At 52.7% G+C, this 21304-nt stretch overlaps 1 protein-coding gene across 2 annotated transcripts; it reads right to left on the bottom strand.

The window, feature by feature from the left end:
* Positions 1–323: 323 nt before the first annotated feature.
* On the bottom strand, positions 324–21297 carry arhgap39 (Rho GTPase activating protein 39). 2 transcript variants are annotated; one of them, XM_061824897.1, is made up of 11 exons: positions 19569–21297; positions 9534–9962; positions 6885–8088; positions 6657–6821; positions 5867–6052; positions 5355–5568; positions 4513–4586; positions 4221–4420; positions 3847–3938; positions 3324–3493; positions 324–2794 (listed from the first exon to the last, which is right to left on the bottom strand). In XM_061824897.1, the coding sequence occupies exons 1-11, from the start codon at positions 19577–19579 to the stop codon at positions 2600–2602; spliced, it is 2940 nt and encodes a 979-aa protein (XP_061680881.1). In that variant the 5' UTR covers positions 19580–21297; the 3' UTR covers positions 324–2599. The 2 variants fall into 2 exon arrangements, with proteins under 2 accessions (XP_061680881.1, XP_061680880.1); XM_061824896.1 differs by lacking the exon at positions 19569–21297 and adding an exon at positions 13159–14661.
* Between the last annotated feature and the right edge of the window lie 7 nt (positions 21298–21304).

Below are 21304 nucleotides of genomic sequence, written 5' to 3'. Positions count from 1 at the left end.
GTGTAAAAATTGTGCACTTTTTTTGGGGGGGGCAATGTTTTTGTGGTCTAATTGGACAATTTTCTGTACAAACATTGGCATTTAATTGATGGATAATTTTGTCTTTTTAGTGGATTCAATTTGCTATACCGTTGCAATTTTGTGTAAAAATTGTGCACTTTTGAGGGGGGGGCAATGTTTTTGTGGTCTAATTGGACAATTTTCAGCAAATTTTCTGTACAAACATTGGCAATTAATTGATGGATAATGATGGGGGGCATTCAAACATAAACTTGAGCCACCTTTCTGGTGTTCTGCATCGTGTTCCGGGGGCAAGTTTTGTGGGGGGTTTTTTTGTGTCAACTTTGGTATTCCTGTCAGCAAATATTGCACTTTTGTCATTTTAACAGCAATAAGTGAAATGAAAAATGTACTCTACTTGAAAAATGTTTTTTAGGAGTTAAAAAAAAAAAAAACCAGAAAAAAAGTTGTACATTGGCGTAGCGCACTTTGAGTTTCATTGGGCTGAACGGAGCGTATGAAATTGATTTTATTTTTCTGAATGGACCAAATGTGGTCCGTTCGACACCGACGGCGACCGGCGAGAAACCAAACGAGTCCCTCGGAGTGTTTTATTCAAGCCAAACGTGTGGCCGACGTTCAGACCGGACAGGAAGTGACAGCGACGACGACGACGACGACAACAGCAACACAAACGTCTCGACGCGCTCCTCAGAGTCGTCCTCAGCTTCAGCTCGTCCGAGTAGAAAAAGAAAAAATGTCCACGTTTGCAAAGGGCGACCCGCTCGGACGTCGGTCCGCGACGGTCTGCATGCTGATTGGCCACGCCCACAAGGACGACTGGTAAACTTCGATCAATGTGAGCAAATTTACCCAAAGTTTTTTTCATAATTTCGTTCATCTCACGTTCACATTCACAACACTTTCCCCATACTTGGTTCTTCTTTCTTTTGTTTTTTTTTTCCGACACTTAATGTACATCGTGGACGTTCGCCTGGAAGGCAGCCAATAAATTACAAATAAATAAAAAAGAGGTAAAAAAAAAACACGTTAAGGTGAACTTTTAGAATCCTGATGAAAAAGACGAAGAAATGAAACCAAATTTGAAGAACGGCGGGGGGGGGGGGGCCTTGAGATCAGATGAGTCGTTCATGGGGGGGGGGACACACACACAATATAAAACAGTCAATCGAGATCGGCTGAAAGACGACTTTCAGAACTATTGCAGTCGTCAAATAAATAATATATGTGTGTAAATACTGAAATATTTCCTCAAGGTTAGTTTTGTTAGCCCGTCTATGGTGTTTCCCATTTAGTGTTGGCATAAAGCTAAGTGGACATTGTTTTAAATACAGGACGTGCCGTTGTCTGTTTGCCGTTACATTCACTTGCCCCCCACGCCCCACAAAAAAAAACAAAAAAAAAAAAAACAAGTTGTGTCTGGGGGATACTCGTATCTCAAGGCAGCCCTGAAAGAATTTTTTTTTTTTTTGGGGGGGGGGAGCAGGGAGGGTCAAACGGGGACCTCTTTCACACACAAAGCCTGCCGAGCATTTATTCCGCCTTCAATTTTGACGTCCCGCGACTGGGAGGTTTCCGGGATTGCCTTCTGCACTTTGACCCCGGCACCTCCAGAACCGAGTCAACAAAAAAAAAAAGACACATTCGCAAAATCGGCGGTGAGTCGGGCCAGCCGGCAGGAAGTCGCGCGACCCGAGGGCGTCCTGGTTGGTCCTGATCTGCGGAGGTGGACCGAAAACCCGCTCAGCGTTTGGTCCGTAGCCTTGATTTCCGGCTGAAGGCCCGCCTACTAGTGTGCACTTTGTCCTCACCCGCTGGTACACGGAATAGAACGGACGGCCGCTTATCGCGGACTGCCGAGAGCAAAAATTTGTGGATTATCCATCCCATAATAATTGCGTACAGCCAAATTTTTGAACAAAAGGAGATAAACTGCTAAAAAAAAAGTGTGTGTGTTGGGGGGCTTGAAAAAAAATGTAAACGACCCCCAAATTGGACAAGAGGGGAATCATAGTGGGCTCGGAACACCGCCAGGGGGACGCCGGCTCCTTCTCGTGACGCAGGAAAGAATCGCTGAAATGAATCCAAACACGATCAAAATGTAAACCCGCCATATTAGAATGCCACTTGGAAGATGGTTGAAATCCAGTATTGGCCATGTTTCACCTTTGACCAATTTGTTATTTTTTTGGACTCGGGTACACAATTTCGCTTTCACTTTGATGTGAATTGAATGAACGAAGTCACTTTTGTACTTAATTACTCTTCACGACGAGCTCGTCTGAACTTTTTGCCGAATCCTAAAATGTTATTTGCAGTCGTGATGGGTAGCGTTTTTTTTTTTTGTTTTTGTTTGTTTGTTTCAGCCCACCCCCGCCCCGCCCCATCATCATCGCACTCCGGGGCTGTGGGTGGGAGTGTGCCGACCTTTGACCCCTTCGATCTCTACGAAGAAGCACTCTGGCGCCCGTTTTCGGGAACGAAAAGATGGCCGATCGGCCGAGGACAAAGCGCACACGCCGGCGCGAGACCCGGAAGGCCGAAGGTGTCTCGTTTGTTTGGTTGGTTTTGGGCGGGGCTATAGGACGGCGTCCATGAATCGGGTGTCGAGGGCGTGTATGAGGAGCCTGATGAAGGACATCTCCTTGCGGGTGTTCTCGAAGATGACGCGGGGGTCGTCCGACTGGCAGCGCAGGCAGTTGGGCGCCATCACCATTGCCAGGTTGTTGACGTCCATCTTGGTCACCGACACGTTGGCCGGCTGCGCGAACACCTGCCCCGCGCCCCAAGAGGCAAAATGGGTCAAAGGCCGGGGGGGGGGCGGAAAATTACCAAAATCACCCCGAAAGGTGATTTTTTTTTTTTTTTTTTTTTTTACCATCTGGCAAATGAATTTCAATGACGGCCGCGCTTTTAATTTCTTTTTGTAAATGTTCGCAAATTACAAAACCACAAACTGATATTTGCAGCACAAAGCGTCCGAATATGAAAGACTTTTTCCACATTTGCTTGTCTTAATCACCTCACGGGAAAATTCTCCGTTCACCATCCTCATAATGACAACATTCATTATTTATGACTTTTTGCAAACTCTTGATTAATTATTAATCCTAATGACATCATTTTGAAGACAACGCTGAACAGGTTGCATGTATTGTACTATTATTAAAATTAACAATTTATTGACTTTTTTAAAGTGAAAAAATCGGAAGATCAATAATACATTTACAAAATAGATTTCATTCCCCAAGGATGAGATTTCATTTTTCATTTTTGTTTTTGTGCCTTTTTAGTTGCCGTACCTGCAGGAAGCGAATGAGGTAGCAGAGCACCAGTTTGTTGATGTGCGGCAGGCCCAGCACCACCTGGACGGCGGCGTCGGCGTTGTCGTAGTTCTTGACGCACTCGTCGTAGAACTCGTGCGGGATGAGCGGCTCCTCCAGCTCGCGGTACCAGAACTTCAGCAGCGACGCTGTCGGCGGACGCGACGACGAGGAGAAAAAAAAAAAAAAAAAAAAAAAAAAAAAAAACATTTTGGGGACAGAAGGCTGGAAAAAGATGGCCGCCTAACGGACAGAACAAATTGATCCGTCTGCGGGGGAGAGCCGGGGCACACCCCTGACTGGTCGCCGGCCGATCGGAGTCCACTGAGGGACAAAAATCAAACATTTGCACCTCGGGGCAATTTAGGGTCTTCAATGAAGCGAGCGAGCACATTTTGGGGACGCGGGAGGAAAGCGGAGGGCCCAAAGAGGGATTTGGACCCGCGGCCACAGAAGCGTGAGGCGGGTGTGCTCACCGCTCGTCACCCGAAATGACGCTCACCCGGGATGTGGGGGTCTTCCAGACCCGTGGGGATCTTCCACTGGTCCACTTGAAGCTTGAGGGCGTTGACCTCGTCGATGTCTCCCGGAACCCTGGACCCCGAAACGCAACCCGGTTACTATTATGATCACGTGGACGTCCGGGGCCTTTGTCCATAAAAAAAAAAAAAAAATCTGAACATTTCAATTTGGAACCTTTCAGTCCTAGGAAAAGAAGGGAAATCAAAAAAAAAAACGCAGATCGAAATGACTTCCCGTTGCGTTTCCGGGCACCTTCGCGCGGGTGGGTGAACCGGACCACCGGAAGCGACGTTGACGGCGCGCTCCTCCCGTGTGAGGTTCAAAAAAAAAAAAAAACCCCAGAAAAAGGCTGACCTGAAGATGCCCTCCGTCTGGTCCCCGTTGAGGCCCAGGACCTCCTCGGAGAGGCGGGTCTGGACCCAGGGCAGCTGGTGGTCCGGGTAACGCTCCCTCTGCAGGGCCATGACCTCCTCCAGGGAGGAGCCGAACATGGACGGGCTGAAGATGGCGTTGCGGGCGTGCTGGATCTCCTCCAGGCACGGCTTCTGAAGACCCTGAAGGGGGGGGGGGGGGGGGGCACACACGCGTGACCGGACCGGACCGGACCGGGCCGGGCCGGGCCGGAGCGGATGACACCTGTCAGTACCTTCTTGGCTCCGGTCAGCGCCGCCTTGGTTAGCTTCCTGTAGCAGTGCTTAGCATAGCTGCTAATAGCAACTCCTGAACAGAATAACACCAACGAATAAGAATAATCATAATAACCCTTTTTTGGAAAAAGTTGTAAAAAAGTCGTACACAAGCGAGTAGAAAGGGAAGTTTAAAAGTCATGAAAATATTTGATCTGGTTTCCTGATCTCTTGCTTGCATATGAAGTAATATTGAATATAATTGAACTATTAAAACTATTTGATTATTTGGGTCATAATTGCTGAGTAAATTAAAAATTATATATCCCATCGCTATAGCTTAGTATTACAGTATATTTCCAATCTGCAATTATTTATTATAAAAGGAAAAAAAAAAAAACTTCACGCTTCCCTTTGGCCCCGTTAATCTTTTCAAGGCGAAACGCAACATTTGCATAGCACAGCGAGGCCGCGTCGTAACAATATGAATGATTTTTCATTTTTGATCATGACAGTATGCTGTTATTATTACTGTGACTATTGTGTATTCAAACTATTAAACGTGATAGAATTCCCCCTTGAGAGTGATATTGAGAATGTCATGAAAAAGTATTACATATATATAATTTTTATGATAATTATATATTAATTATAATTCCAATAAAAATGCTAATTTAGCGTATGGTCAGATTTGAAAAAGCCAAAAAAAAAGCTCACTACCTTGCGTTTTTGTCAAATTTGTTCCTGGAAAGTGGAAATGTAATTAACTGTAATTAACGAGGGGCAAGCGCGAGCGTCCAATCGGGTCAGAAGGAGGGAAGGCGGGGCTTAAGGAGGACGGCATCTGTTTTTCCCAACGTACCCTTGGTGTCGTTGAGGGGGTCCATATGTCTGCAGATGTATCCCTCCAAGTAGTTGTGGAAACGCGGCGTGGGCGGGAAGAAGGCCAGGCAGACGGCCATCAGCTCCCAGCCGCGCTCCAGACTGTCGTAGCGGAAGTTCTCGGTGGTCTGCCGGCACAGCTGGATGTACAGCTCGTCGCGGAGGCCCTGGTTGCTCCACCCGCGGACCACCACCTGTCGGACACGGGGGACGGACTCGTCATTTTACGGCCCCGGAACCGCGGGCGGGAGGGAGGAAGTGGCGAGTCCCTCTTAGAAAGTACGAGAGCAACACTTGGAGAAGACCGCCCGAGTCAGGGACGGCGGGTTCAAGAAAAGGGCGTCCCGCAGGGTTCAATCTCAAGGCTGCTTCTCTTTCCTTTATATACGTACACAGTGAACCAGGCTGGACCGCCAATAGCGATAATTTGGGAGCTGTAAGTAACTCTCAAAAATATCAACAAAATTGCGAAAGATACGGTCAAAGCCGCACCTCCAGGGCCACGCAGAGGGGGTCGGCTTTGGTGCGCCGGTCGCCCATGTAGGTCTGGATGAGCTTGAAGATGTCCACCGCCTCCTTCTTGACGTTGCGGTCCGACGTGACGATCATGGGCTTCTTGATGGGCTCGCTGCTCCACGCCAGCATGTTGGCGATCGACACCTTCCGCCTGAACAAGCCCTGCGCGCACGTTCGGATTTTTACTACAGGGGGCGCCAGTCGAGAGCAAAAAAAAAAAAAAACTCTGAATTGACAGGTTTGACACCTCTCCGCAACCGATTTTTGTGCAACGGCCGAAGCTGTCGCAAGATGTCGCCAGAGCCCCGGCAAAAAGGAAAGTAGTAATTGTTGCGTCTTGCCCAGCTGAAATCAAAATGCTTGAAGGCTATTTTGGGGGAATTGCAACGTTAAGATGCGTCATTCGTGGCGTTTGAAAGTTTTCATATCAACAACTAGCTAGGAAAAATGACTCGCAGCAGGGTTCGGTCCCTCTGCCCCGTACATAAATGGGCCAAATATACCAAACGTATTTGTTTGAAAAAATAGGTGCATGGAACGCTGACTCGGAATGTGGATAAACGGCCGAGTCGTAATTTGACGCAGTGTGAAGCCGCGACCTCATCCGACGTCCTGTAAGCCGCGAATTGTTGTCAAAGGAGGTCGGGCTCCACGGGAGAAAAAAAAATGAAAAGTGCGAATTTCAAAACGAGCGGCAAGAATAGGCCGAGGCGCCGTTTGCGCCAGCGTTCCGGGCGCTGGCGCGTGTTCGGAGCGGACGTGACACCTGCGTGTGTTTGTTGAAGTGCTTGGACGCCCAGTTCTCGATGTCGGTCTCGGAGGACGGCTTCCGCAGGGTGAATTCCGGGAAAACGCCGCAGCTGGCGCTCGGCATCATGTTCCTGGCGTTGCGGCTGGCCTCAAACTGGGCGCAGGCTCCCAGGTCCTCCGACTGAAACAGGAAGCGAGGAGTCAAGCCGAGGCGCGGAGGAGCGGCTCGCGAGGCGGCGGCTACCTGCGAGGGGTGGAGGTAGGTCTCGGGCGAGGCCAGGCTGGTCTGCACGGAGAGGCTCTTCTCCAGCAGGGCCTGCGGGAATCCGAGGCGCTCGAAGGTGCTCCGCTTCCAGAGGTGTCCGTCGCTCTGCGCCAGCGCCTCGTCCTCGCTGAAGGCCCTCACCACCGGCCCCGGCAGCGGCGGCGGCACGGCGCCGTCGCTCTCGTAGCCGTCTCTGGAGCCCTGCGAGGCGCCGCCTTGGCCCGAGTCCCAGCTGCTGCGCTGCTTCATCACCTGCTGCGCCTCCCACGCCAGCCGGGCCTGCGCCAGCACGGCCTCGGACGCCGTGCCCCCGAAGTCGCCGTCGAGGCCGCCGCGGGCCAGCTCCTGGGGGAGCGACGGCTTGCGGCTCTTGCGCTTGCGGGTTCCGCCGGGGGACGACGAGGACAGAGAGCGAGTCTGGCTGGACGACCAGGGTACGGCGTCTTCGTAAAGCAGTCTCTGGCCGCCCTCGCCGCTGTAGTCCAGCACCAGGCGGGGGTCCCTGATCAGAGACTGGCTGTGCTGCAGGGTGTAGGAGCCCCCGCGGGACCCGCCGTAGCCGCCCGCGGTGCCGTAGCGCAGCAGGCGGTCGGCGGTCTTGAAGCGGGGGCTGGACGACGACGACTGCTCCACGTACACCAGCTGCTTGACGTATTCCTTCCCCACAGGGCTGTACTCCAGACTCTGTGTCTTATCCGGACACTTCTGGCGGGTCAGAACCAGCTGGCCGTAAGGGGACTGCTTGGGGGAGTGGTAGAGGGGCCCCGAGGTCTTGCGGGCGGGTGACTTTCCGGTGCCGTAGAAGGAGGAGGGATCGGAAAGGTGGACGTCGGAGGGCGGTTCCTCGTAGATGGGCGGCGGCTGGTACTCGGAGGGCGGCTCCTCGTAGAGCGGCGGCTCGTAAGCGTAGCGCGGGGACGACGGCTGCGAGTCGGCCGACGAGCGCCGCTGGGTGCCGCCCGTCTCGGCGCGCTTCAGGAAAGGAGAATGGCGGCGCTCCGGGTACGGGACCGGCGAGGCGTCGGGCTCGGAGGGCGGCGGCGAACGACGGCTCTGCGAGGCCGCTGGCGGCTCGCGCGGGGAGAAACCGTTTCCCTGGTGGGACAGGAAGCTGGGCTCCCGGTCCGTCACCTTGATCAGCATGCGCTCCTTCGTGCCCGTGTTCCACCTGAACGGCGACGTCCTGGCGGGGAGGCGAGGAGAGAAGGAGGGAGAGGGGCAAAGACGAGGTGACAAAAGGAGGACAAGAGGTGGGTGGGGGGGGGGGGGACCCAGCGAGGAGAGAAGGAGGAAAAGGGAGGAGCGAAGGGAAGAGGAGATTCAAGCAAATTCCAGCTTGCCACTCTTTGGTTAAAAAAGTGAAGAAAAGAAAAGAAGGTCTGCAAAAGTTCCCCTGATGAGTCAAACGCGTCTTCTTGCGCAGTCTGCCACCTTTTCCTCACCAACAAATTGGCGCCTCACTTTGCATTCGCGGCGCGGATCCGACGACGCGCCGTGAAATCCGTCCGTCAGCTGACGGCCGCTGAATGGGCGCCCGCGTGAGAACGGGACGACAAAAAGGGAAAAAAAAAACAAACAAAAAAAAAAACGTCACGCTTCCCTTTGGCCCCGTTAATCTTTTCAAGGCGAAACGCAACATTTGCATAGCACAGCGAGGCCGCGTCGTAAACAAGAAGTTGAGCCAAAACGCCTCATTTGCGCCTGACGCGTCCACGTGCGATTCTGAATATTGGTATATTTAGCGCCGTGTTTGTCGCTCTGGATCTGGAGGTCCGGGATCTGGATTCCGGGACCTCCGCTCCGTACTTGGCTAGCCGGTTACGCGAACGTCTCGCCTGCCGGCATCTCGCTGCGCCGCGCTGCCTTTGGCGCTTGCTCGCATCCCGGATCGTGTCCCGACGTGGCGGAGCCCGGCCGGCCTCTGTCGATCATCTGGCGTTGAGCGCCTGTTCTGGTGCTGCCGTGGTTTTTCAGTTTTCACCGGGTCAGCTAGAGGCGACAGCCCATCTGGCTCCTTCGCCTAACTTCTGTTGCCTGAGTCTTTCGACTGGGTCCCTGGTAGGCTCCGTCGATTCCTAGATTTCTTTTGTGAACAGAGGACTTTGGTTTGAAGGTTTCAACTCCTGTTTGTGGACTTTGACAAGAACGTAAGCCGTTCGTTAGCCTCTCGCGCTAGCCGTTTAGCTGCTACGCGCTGTCCGCTTACGTTCAGACGCAAAAGTGGACTGCGCGACTGCTGCCGGTTGCCACTTTCTTTTCCATGAAAGGACTCTCAAGTGGGTAGAAAACGACCTTTTGTCAACAACAACAACAAAAAGCCCGAGCGTTAAGTCGAGGACTTTTCTGGAGCTCGGTTGCCACTTTTGTTTTTGCTCCATTGCCTTCATCGGATTGTGAAGGAACGATTTTGATTTGGAGATTTAAGGACTGGTTGAGTCCAAACGTTTGACAATGTCGACTACTGCATGAGTTTAGCTAGCGGTTAGCGGTTAGCGCCCTCTGTGACTGCTCTTAGCTTCTTACCAACAAACGACTTCGATTTGGCGGCGGTGTTGCATCTGCTTGCGACGTGGATCGAGAGTACCACCGCCGGAGCTCGCTACGCTAGCCGCCGGTCCCGACACTCACCGCTCTGCGTCGTCTTTGCCGGCCTGCTTGTCCGTCGTCCCTTCCTGGTCCAGAGAGGACGAGGTGCTCCCCTCCCGGCTGACGCCGCTGTTCCGTCCCGGGCTGTCGTCGGCCGACGCGGCGCCCCCCCCTCCGGCGGCGGCGGCGCAGTGGCGGGGGCTGGCGGCGTCGGTGTGCTGCTTGAGCGTCTGCAGCTTGGCCAGCGGGATGATGTCGCAGGCTTGGGGGCGGTGCCAGACGGTGCGCTGCGTGGAGGCGTTGTAGTAATAGAAGCGCGACGTGTTGGGGTCGAACAGCTCCCACCACTGGTTGTCGCCCGTGCGTTTGATGCGCACGCCCGACGGCGGGTCCCACACGCACTCGCCCGTCAGCAGGTTGGCATACATGCGCTCGCGCGTGCGCGGCTCGATGATCTCCACCCACTCCAACCTAGCGGCGCACAAACGGCAAGCCTGCTGAGCTAAGCTACGTTAGCATTGGGGCTTATTTTGCTATTTTTCACCCTGTGAAGTCAATTCGGACGAAGCAAATTGTTGAAAACCCGCAAAGAGCCAGACGAGAATGACGTGGTACTGAATTTTGAGGATAAGCGGCTCAGAAAAGTCCGAGGATATTTCGGTACGCAGTTTTACGCCGTCTCAGTTTTCCACCCCAAATTGGTGATGTAGCGGCAAAGTGGGACACCGCTGCGTCTAAAGTGTGCGTTGACAGCTGTCGGATAGTTCCGACGTTAGCGCCAACGTTTGGGACGGCGACGGCTGCTTTCGAACCCCCGAGGTGGGAAAGAAAATTGCAGATTTTTCAAAGAAATCGATTTTGTACGATTCGACATTGCGCGCGTGAGGTGCAGGTGTTACTTTTGTCCTCTCGGGGTGGTCATCCGCACGTCGTACTGCCGCGTGTGGGTGGCTTGAAAAGGCGGGGCCTGGGCGCGTGCCGGCGAACGAGGGTGTGGACCGGGCGGCCGTCTTTTCTTGTTTTCTCGTTGGCTGGCAGCGTTTGGATTTCCGCTTTGCGAAGAGTTGCCAGCGAAGCGGCGCATTTTGGTGCGGTCGACGACGGACCGATTGCATCCAATAACCCGGCGAGCGCGTACGAAACTTCTCGGGTTGTAAAAAGTACAATTCCGGCAGTGGGCGGTTTTTGGATGAAATGAAGCCTTCCAAACACCCTTCGCCTCCGCACGCGTCCCTGAATGCGACGTTTGCAGAGCTCATTTTGCATTCCTGTGCGTGCTCCATTTTATCTTTGTGCCTTTCAAAGGTTCTGCTCGGCAATGCAAATCCTCCAGATTCCAATCCAGACCGAACGGCGAAGAGGTTTCGAATTAGACTGAACGACCACTCAGCAGATTGTTATCTTCCTACGTCCGCTCTCTCGTTTACCGTAAATCACGGACAACGTGCAAGATGTCTGTCAACTTTCGTCTTTCGAGCAGGGGTGTCGAACTCATTTTTCTCACGGGCCACAATGTGGTTCCGGTTTCCCTCAGTTATGTCGTTATGACTGTGAAACAACACAAATATTCAATCGTCTCATCGTATTTCCATCATCAATTTCTGATCTACCTTTGGAATCAGAAATCAAGGGTTATGTGTTTTTTTTTTTTTAACTATTCATATTTGGTAATACAAAATTGCTTGTAATATGTCAACACTTATTATTTATGACGCATGACCATTTGAAATTTTTGTACAGATTTTGACAAAAATAATTGAAATCAACACTCGCGGGCCGCGTAAAACGATGTGGCGGGCCGGATCTGGCCCCCGGGCCTTGAGTTTGACACCAGTGATTTCGCGTCACGCAAGGAGCGAGCCAAGATTGCAAAATATTTGGAACGATGTCTGTAGGCAAACAAAAATCCATATGTAGACTGCAGTGGTTTGAAGCTTTTGCCCCGATGACATTTTTGCTTTCCGGCCCACGTCGACGCGACGACGCTTCCTGTACTTTGTCTGTTATTTTGCCGCCTTAGTGACCAATTTCAAGGTGGCGAAAACAGCTTGACGGCAACTCTGTGAACGCTCTCGAATGCTCCAGGGCGATTTTGCGCCATTTGAACTTTTTCTCCCAACTTGCGGAATCTGCCCGACGGACGACTTTCGCTCGCTCGGATGGCGAAAGCGGCGACAACGCCAGCCGCTCACGTGGTCGCGTCTCGCAGATGGCGGCCTCGACGTATGTCATCCGAACGGCTGTCGACCCCCCCCCGCACGTCTCACTTCTTCCGTCACCTCAAGATGGCGGCCGTCGGGCGAGTGACGAAAGGAGGGCGAGGCCCGCATACATTTCTGTACTCAGCCGTGAAAGTTATGAGAGTTTTTTTTCCTCTCCGGTTGGGCCACCTCCCCAAAACGTGCAACGTTTATTGGAATAATTCCAAGTTTCCCCCCAGGTTGTCATTGCGAGTGCGACTGTCGTCTGTCTCCGTGTGGCCTGCGATTGGCTGGCGACCAGTTCAGGGCGCGCCGCGCCTCCCGGTCGATAACAGCCGGGATGGGCTCCGGCGCTCCCCTCGTGAGGATAAGCGGCTCAGAGTACGGACTGACGGCTATTTGGCGCAATCCCATTTGAACGCGGGTTCGACGATCGCATTCGTCGGAAGCCGATTGACGCCGCGCGTCTTGAAACGAACGTTCCGACGAGTTCTTCCGAGACAGCCGTCGGGTTCCTCCCCCCGCCGCCATCTGCCGCGAGGCGGCGTTCCGTTCGTTCTATCCCCGGCGCGTCTCGCCTCCGGGGACCCCCGCGTGGTTCGATTCCCAAAAGCCAAGCGGACCCGGGGGCGACGCCTCAGAAGCCTCGGAGGTGCCGGTCCACCCCTGCCCCCCTCCCGCACCACGAAGCTTCTGCGCCATCTCGTCATTGCAACCCAAGCGCTGACAAGACAAATTCAATTCATCACCAATGAATGTAATGAAATCAACTTGTGAAATTCCTCCCTTTGAAAATAACAACAAAAATTGGACCCGTGTCCCTTCAAGGGGTGTGAAAACAAATTTGGACCGGAAGCGTACTGCCTACAGCAGCCACCTTTTAAGGGTCGCTCCCTTCAGTCGGGCGGCAAAGTATCCCAAGCTCGCTCCTGAGTAGTTTTCGATCGCAATTTATGATCGGGCGATCGTGAGCCAAATTTCACCTGATTTAAGACAACTTTGGATTGCAATATCCAAACTTGGCATCCTGGTTTTTATGCTAAGTCAGTTAAAAAAAATGTAATGCTCAAATTCAGTAGCAGTGTTCTGATTTCATATCTCACGAGGAAGGAAGGACCCGCACCCCCCAGGTTGAGTATCCGACATAATCATGATCCAAAAAGTTGACCGTTGTCATGCTCCCGGATTCCGGCCAGGGCTGGGCGTGGCCGGCTAATCGGAAGGGTCACACCTGCGCCTCATGACCTCCGATTAAGACCCAGTCCATATCGGACCCGGGGGGACGACAGAGACTCTGCTAGACCGTTGCCTCTCATGCCTCGTTCCCGCACTAGCGCCTACCTCCCGCGTTCCACTCCCGACCTACCCCGTAAGCCTGCCGTTACTGATCTCGCTGCTTGTTTGGACCGACTCCCCGGTCGGTAACCGACATTGGAACGGATAAAGGCTCATTCCGCACTGCTTACCTCTCACCTGAGTCGTGCATTTGGGTCCACCCCCGACAACCGTATTGGCAAAAATAGGAAGAAGGTTCAAAAGAATGACGGAGAATTTTGCCTTTGCTGCACGCTTCAGAAGGGTTCCGTCGGTGGCCATCAAGAAAATGTCACGTGACACGCACGCACGCACGCACTAATAAAGCAGCTTCTGCTAATTAAACATTGATGGCGGCTTTGTCCATTTGCACGGCGGCTCATGTTAAATGCACGACGAGCGGCTCTTTTCCGACACACCCGGCACGCTACGCGCCGCCGTCGACGCATCAGCTGACTTCGGGGCATTTAAATCACTGCGCTGACATTAGTGCGGGCTGCGCGGGATCGATTCCCGCTCAGCGCCGCTGCCGATGCCTGCCCGGCGACCGCTTCAAGGCGTAGTCCGCCTTCAACCCGAAGCTGGCGGGCGTGGGCACGAGCTGTCCCCTGAGGCTCGTGAGGCTAAGCAGCTCGGATAACGGACGGATGGACGATCGTGCCGCACGATCCCGCTCGTCGCCATCTTGCCCGCGAGCGCACGCTTGCTCGTCGCCGATCGAATCGCCGGGATTCCAATCGGATCGTCGCAGATTCAAAGACCGCCACGCAAAACTTGATGCCCAAAGGCCCGGATTAGCCCGGTCGGTCTCCCGCTCGGGAAATTGGAATAGAGTAAGAAAATTCATGGGGGAAAGAAATGCAGAAATAATATCGTATCTGCAGTTGTGAAAGTGCGCAAAAATACCGTTTCCAAAGGCGTGAACTGCAGATCATATTTCAATGATATTTTCACTGAAAGTTTCAAGCTTTCATCTTGAGTCGACGTCAACGCTGCAGAAAACTATCGGACTTGAAAAGGAAAACCCCCCCCCCAAAAAAATGGATCAAAAATCTCGCACCGATGATCTTTCCACAAGGACGAAATGGCGACCGTTGGCCGACACCCACGTCACTCGCCGGGCCCGCCTCCTCCTTTTAAGGCCACACACGCACAAAGCCGCAGATGCTACACTGGAAAGTGCGGATGCGGATCCCGAGCGCACAAAGACAAGACCTGCGCCTCACATCGACAGTAAGTGTTATTTTGGTTTGATTGTGCGAAAGCAATTTCTATCGGGTAATAAAAAAAAATATTGTTGATTGGACTTCATTGGATAAAACCGACGAATGGGGAAAAACAATAAAAGGAAGTGAAGGCTTTGTGGGGCCACCGAGTGCATCCAAAAGGATTCACGACACTTCACTTTGGGAGCCTTCTCAAATTTTTATGAAGGAAAAAAAAAAGAAGAAGAAGAAGAAGAATGTCATCTATTCCGGAATAAAGCAGCGAGCGGCAGAAGCAAACGTGGAAAATCTCAGTTGCAAACATCTGCAAAAACATTTTTTTGCTGATTGTGTTACACAGCAAAACGTGAACTGAATCATAATCACTTTTTCTGTGCTGTCAATTTGAAATCATCTCCTGTTTTTCAGCAATGGGACGGAAATTAAAAACAAAATCAAAAAAGGTTTTATCTGATCTGTCAAGTAATTGTAAAAATACAAATAATTTGATTATTTAAGTAAACGTTAGAGAAAAAAAAAAAAAAAGTGGAGCCTGCCTTGGAAGAAAAATAGCAAACGTGAACTTGAGCATTTTCATTTTCATCATGATTATTATGGCAGAATTTAATTGAATTGATTTTGCATTTGAACTTTGACGGCGCAGCGACGTCGACGGGCTTTCTCCAGCTTTGTTATTCTTTTTTCATTTGATCTTTTCCGACGGACGCGCGGAAAACAACGGGAACCTCGAGCGCTCAGGTGTACGCGCTCCGCCGGATGGATGCTGCGTATCCGTCGAGTGCGGGGGAGCTGGTCTCCTAGCAACCGTGTCCTTGGCGATGGCGAGACCCTCCGCAAAGGTAACTCATCCGGGCGCGTGTTAAGGTAAGATAAGGTAAGGTAAGGTAAGCAAAGCAAAGCGGCATTTCAAGCGGTTGGCGTCTTGCGCGTCCTCCGGCCCGGAAGGCCGCCGCGTGTTGCGCTCGCCTCGAGTCTCTCGCAGCTCAATTACGCACAAACACACTCCAGTGGCTTTGCCGGCGCACTTTGACCCCCCCCCCCCCCCCGCAGCCCGCAACCCCGTGGACCAATCGCAGGACACGGAGCAGCTCGCCGCATTTGCGCCTTCGTCCATTCCCTTGGAGCGCCTCCGCAAGTGCTCCGACGTCGTATTTCATACCTCGTCGGCCGTGATCCAAACGACACGGATCTTTTTTGTCGGACAAAAGTCTGCTGACTTATGCTAAAATATTGTACAAAATACCATGAAGGGACATTAAAAGCGTGGTAGTTAGGATCCTTTAGTCATGGATATTTGAACAAAAAAGGTGCAGCAACACAAAGACAGACAATGCAACCACAGTCACGGAAATAGATTCTTTATACATTCATCCATTTTCATTGCCGCTTATCCTCACAAGGGTCGCCGGAGCCTATCCCAGCTGTCAACGGGCAGGAGGCTGACTACACCCTGAACTGGTCGCCAGCAAATCGCGGGCCACGCGGTGACAAGCCCAAAGGAAACGAACACGTCTGGAATGGACCATCTGCGGGTGGCCAGTGCGCACAAAGAAAAAAAAAAATAAAAATCAATCCAGCCATTTTCTTTGCCGCTTATCCTCATGGGTGTCACGGGGAGTGAGTGCCGGAGCCTATCCCAGCTGTCAACGGGCAGGAGGCGGGGCACACCGTGAACTGGTCGCCAGCCAATCGCGGGGCACGTCGAGACAAACAGCCGATCGCGCCCACAATCACACCGACGGGTGCAATTTGGAGTGTCCAATGAATGTCGCTTGTTTTTGGGATGTGGGAGGAAAGCGGAGCGGCCACCCGGAGAAAAGCCACGCGGGCACGGGGGAGAACATGCAAACTCCGCACAGGCGGGGTCGGGATGGAACCCGGGTCCTCCGAACCGTGAGGCCACATCACTTGACCGGCTGATCCGGCGTGCCGCCTATATTCTTTATCATCTGCAAAAAACAACTTGCCAAGTTTACAATAATTTCAGCTTGCTGAGCCGTTGTGGCCGCCGTCTTCTTTGCGTTTATTATTATCGACTAGTTGAAAGAATAAAACATGAGCGAAAATCCCACTGCCTGCGTTGACTTGTTTGTTACCATTTCACGTTTTTCCACATCAATAATCAACGCGTTCCTTCAGGTGCCCAACGAACATTTTGGCCTCCCGGAAGCGTTTTTGGATGCGACCGACGACTCGCGCTTGCCCCCCCCCCCCCCCCCCCCTGAGGCGTGTGTGTGTGAGTGTGCGCAAATCAAAGCGTTCCGCTGCTGCTGCTTTGCGTGTTGAAATATTGCCGCCAACACAACAACAACAACAACAACAACAAAGGCTGCGGGGGTGGTGGTGGGGGGGGGGGCGGATTCCTTCATCTCCACAAGCTGTCACTGATCGGCACACAGACACACGCAATTAAAATGGCCTCCGCCTCGCCCGTCACGTCAACACACGCGCGCATCTCACCGTATGCCTGCCACACACCAACTCCATTTTCTTAGCAGCTTATCCTCACAAGGGTTGCAAATGCTGGAGACTATCCCAGCTGTTCATTGAGAACAGGAGGCGGGGTAAACCCTGAACTGGTCCCCAGCCAATCGCAGGGCACATCGAGACCACATCTCGGGGCAATTTAGAGTGTCCGATTAATATTGCATTTTTTGGGAATGTGGGAGGAACCGGAGTGCCCACCCGGTCGGGATCGAACCCGGGACCTCAGAACTGCGAGGGAAAGGCTTTCCATCTGATCCACCGTGCCGCCCCGACTACAACAATAAAACATAATCCCATTAGAGTGGGAAAGTGCCCCCCCCCCCCCCCACCCCATTCAACAGACATCCGCTGCTAGCTGCTAGCAAAGATTGGCCCGTCGCATCCCGACGGGTCAACACGATCGCAACGAAAACCTTTGGAGCCGGCTTGGAGAGCCCCCTTTGACAGCAAACCGCAGACCGCGTTTGAAACCTGACAACTTTGCTCCAAACCGTAACGCAGCCCACAAAGTCCCAAGCCGCTAAAAGAGGAGGGAACTGGTTTTAGTCGCTCAAAATGGTAAACCTGCTTTAAAAACTGCAATCCAAAACCCCAAACCTGCTTTGAACCCCTTCCTGGACACCCGGACTCGAAAACCCCCAACCCTGTCCCCGAACCCCAATTTCAAACGCTCACTTCAAAGTCCAAACCCTTATTTGGAACCCGAACTGGACCTCAAAAGGAATCCGTTCGGAATCCAATTAAACAATCACAGGAAATGCGGTTTCGTAATTAATTTGATGTAGTACTTCTTCCTTCACGTTTCTTCAGCGTATGAACATACCAAATGATCATATCAGCATTTATGGACCCGATCGGCCTTCAAAGCTCACAAACACAAAACTCCAAATGTGCATCATGACAGCAAGAACAAATCAACGCTCGCTCATTTCCTGGTTTTCCACCAATCACAGGGCACTCCCTCACCCGGGGATTGCCTTCAAGGACCTCCGGAATTCAGGGACACACGTGGATGTATTTGACACAAAAAATATGACTCACGACTGAAGTTGAACAGAAAGTCGGCCATTTTGTTTTGAACCCTTCCTTGACCGCCGTAGAAAAGTTTCCAAAATGGTGGTCACTTCGATCGAGGGTCATTTTTGATATTTGGCGGACGCGTCCAAAGATATCAAAATCAGATACGTCGCTGCGCTGTTGGCGGTCCAGGAAACGTGTTGGTGAAATTTCATAGTTTCTTTTTTTGTCAACAGACAAAAACATTCTCCCCAAAATGTTTTGACCCGTGACATGTTGCCCCTTCTTCTCCCGTCGGAAGTGCACGCAAATGCGCTGCGCACCAATTATGCAGCGAGGCTAACTGTGCTAGCGTCGTCTGCTCCGCAAACATCCGCGAAAGCAAAAAAAGGTCAAGCGCGCCCGTTCCCGCGCCGGCCCAAACGCATTCGAAGAACGCCCGAAGCGCGAGTTGAGCGGCAACTCAGCGTTCCAAAAAGCTGCTGTGGCCCCCGTCCCAAATCTTGACGGCCAAATTCCCCAGTCGGGGACACAAATCGATTGACGTTGATCCAACGGTGGCTATAAAACAGGGGGGCGGGGGGGGGGGGGGTGTGAGCCCTGAACTGGTCGCAACAACAAAAAAAAAAAAAACGTTCACACCTGTAACCAATCTCGGATAATAATGAATCGGTGTCGTTTTATTAATTGGTATAGACAAGCGAAACACCGGCGGGACGGTTGGCCTCACAGTTCTGAGGTCCCGGGTTCGATCCCGGCCCCCGCCTGTGCGGAGTTTGCATGGTCTCCCCGTGCCCGCGTGGCTTTTCTCCTCCCACATCCCAAAAACATGCGACATTCATTGAACGCTCTAAATTGCCCGTAGGTGCGATTGTGAGTGCCTTTGGCTGTTTGTCTCGACGTGCCCTGCGATTGGCCGGCGACCAGTTCCGGGTGTTTCCCGCTTCCTGCCTGTTGACAAACGGGATATGCTCCAGCACTCCTGCGAGCTTCGTGAGGATAAGCGGTGAAGAAAACGGATGGATAGCTAAGCGCCCACATCCGTACAAAGGCAAAGAAAAAAAGAGAACCATGAGAACTTGCAAACGCCACACGGTGAGCCCGTTTGGGTCCTGAACAAGCGGTGCCGCCTGAATGAGTCACGAACGAAGACAACATTTTTCCATCCTCCGTGATGAAATTGTGCAAGGGGAGAAGGCGACGGAGACCTTTCGAGGCGTCGGGACGGGAGGAGGAAGGCAGGACGACTTGACATTTTTCTTTAGATTGATCGCTGAAGTGTGACATTCTGAAAAAGTGACCAAAAAAAAAAAAATCAAACCCCAAAAATGATGCATTTGGGAAGGAAAGTCCCAATTGATGAAATCACACTAAGATTAGATTGGCTTCCGCTATCCATGGTGAGGATGCTGAAGAAGAAGAAAGCAGCAGCAGCAGCTTCCTTCCTTCCTTCCTTCCTTCCTCCTCGTCCCGATGCTCGGTTAGCATCCTCGCTAGCCGCATTCCAGTTGAGGACGATTCGCTCCGACAGGTGCACGCGGCCGGCAGCCTTCTCCGGGGGGGGGGGGGGGGGGGTCACCGGCGGCCCCCCCGGCCGGAAACCGCGAAAGCCCGGCGAGCGTCACGCCGAGGGAGGCGCACCTGCCACGGGCTCGGTTTTATTTATGAATTTATTGATCGTTATTATTATTATTTTTTTTTTTCTGCGAGAAAAACAGCTCTGACGAATGACGGCCCGAACGAACGCGACGATCGTCCGTCCGTCCGTCCTCCTTCCCGACCGAGCCAATGACGCTGGCTCGCGGTGCAAATGCGGGTCGGTTCGGACTCACCTCTCGGCCATTTTCCCCCGGCGCTGGTTAGAATCCCTTTGAAGTCAATCGTACGGAGATTCGCTCCATGTTGGCCGAAAACGCAAACGCCGCAGTCCGACCAGTCGCCCCCACACGGGCCAGACCACCGTCAAGAGAGCGTCGGGCGACAATCGCAGCACATCCGCTTCACGCCTTCACAATAAAAGACCACCCCGCAGTATTTCGCTTCTCCTTTCGGGCCTGTCATCGCGAACCCGGGGGATGACGTCACAAGAGCCCGTTGAAGGGACTTCCCCGTGTCCAAATTGTGCGCCAGTTTTATTCTGAAATTAAGCAAGTTTCCTCTCGGAGCGTTGATACGTTAGCTAGCTTAGCAATTTGGGCTGGGATGGGGGGGGGGGGCACCGTGGACAAGATGCCAGCCCGGCACGACGGAAGCGAACATTCCAACGGGGCGATCCCAGCGCGCCCTGGGACATCAATCTTCTTCTTCTTCTTCACCTCCACTCATTATGATCATTCATATTTATGAAATGGAATCCGAGCCTTAATCATTGCCACCATTGTGCATATTCGTCAACGGGTACGTCTGGAACCGGCGCCGAGCCCGCGTGTCGATCCAGAGTCTTGTCTGTCGTTTGTCAAAACTGCCGCAATGACAAAAACGTCCCAGTAGATGGCGCAGTGGCGTCGCTTTCGGGTGGAAACCAATCCGGGCTTGTCGAGTCCATTACGCAGGAAAGGAGAGAAGGAAACTTGCTGGCAGAAGCTCAAAGTCCACAAAATCAAACGAGGAGAGACGAGAAGAAGAAATGGGACACTTGAGAGGAAGGTCAGAGGTCAGGGTGGCAAAGGTCAAACGAGAGGAAATGATGACACCTACACCAGGTTGGACAGGAAATGAGCTCACGAGAGGGACGGTTGAGGTTCGACGTTTTGGAGACAGAGAGAGAAGGCTCGGATGGTTTGGAAACTTCCAGAAGGCAAGTGAGGATGGATGGATGGATGGATGGAACTGCCAAAAAGAGCGAAAAAGCCCAAGAAAGGTCGACGGATGACGTGAAGGAAGGAAGACGAGAGGCTGACGTGGGAAAGGAGGACACACGGTGACGAGCCCAAAGGAAGAGAACACGTCTGTGGGGGGGCCGCTGCGTACAAAAAAAAAAAAAAGGCCATCCATCCATCCATCCATCCATTTTCTGAGCCGCTTATCCTCATGAGTGCCACGGGGAGTGAGTGCCGGAGCCTATCCCAGCTGTCAACGGGCAGGAGGCGGGGCACACCGTGAACTGGTCGCCAGCCAATCGCGGGGCACGTCGAGACAAACAGCCGATCGCGCCCACAATCACACCGACGGGTGCAATTTGGAGTGTCCAATGAATGTCGCTTGTTTTTGGGATGTGGGAGGAAAGCGGAGCGGCCACCCGGAGAAAAGCCACGCGGGCACGGGGGAGAACATGCAAACTCCGCACAGGCGGGGTCGGGATGGAACCCGGGTCCTCCGAACCGTGAGGCCACATCACTTGACCGGCTGATCCGGCGTGAACTGGGAACGGGAACTGCGGCGTCCCAAGTTGTGCTTTGCCGCCGTCTGTGGCAAATTTGGTGGATTTTTGGCACGGGTGGGCTCCTTTCAGCCGCCGTTTTCACATTTGATTCCAGACGACTTTGGATTCGGAAAGAATCCTCGAAAGGTGACGCACAGAACTTGCGGCGTGACGAATGCCGGTACAAGGTCCGCGTAGGATGCCTGC

This window comes from Syngnathoides biaculeatus, chromosome 7 (genome assembly GCF_019802595.1).
Source record: "Syngnathoides biaculeatus isolate LvHL_M chromosome 7, ASM1980259v1, whole genome shotgun sequence".
Taxonomy (NCBI): Eukaryota; Metazoa; Chordata; class Actinopteri; order Syngnathiformes; family Syngnathidae; genus Syngnathoides; species Syngnathoides biaculeatus.
This window is presented reverse-complemented; position numbering and strand designations above follow the sequence as displayed.

Coding starts and splice junctions, on each gene's coding strand:
- arhgap39 (XM_061824896.1), bottom strand. CDS start 13,178: ATGCACGACTCAGGTGAGAG. Junction 3,939..4,220: donor CAGACGGAGGGCATCTTCAG/GTCAGCCTTTTT, acceptor TTCGGGGTCCAG/GGTTCCGGGAGACATCGACG. Junction 3,494..3,846: donor GGAAGACCCCCACATCCCGG/GTGAGCGTCATT, acceptor GTCCGCCGACAG/CGTCGCTGCTGAAGTTCTGG.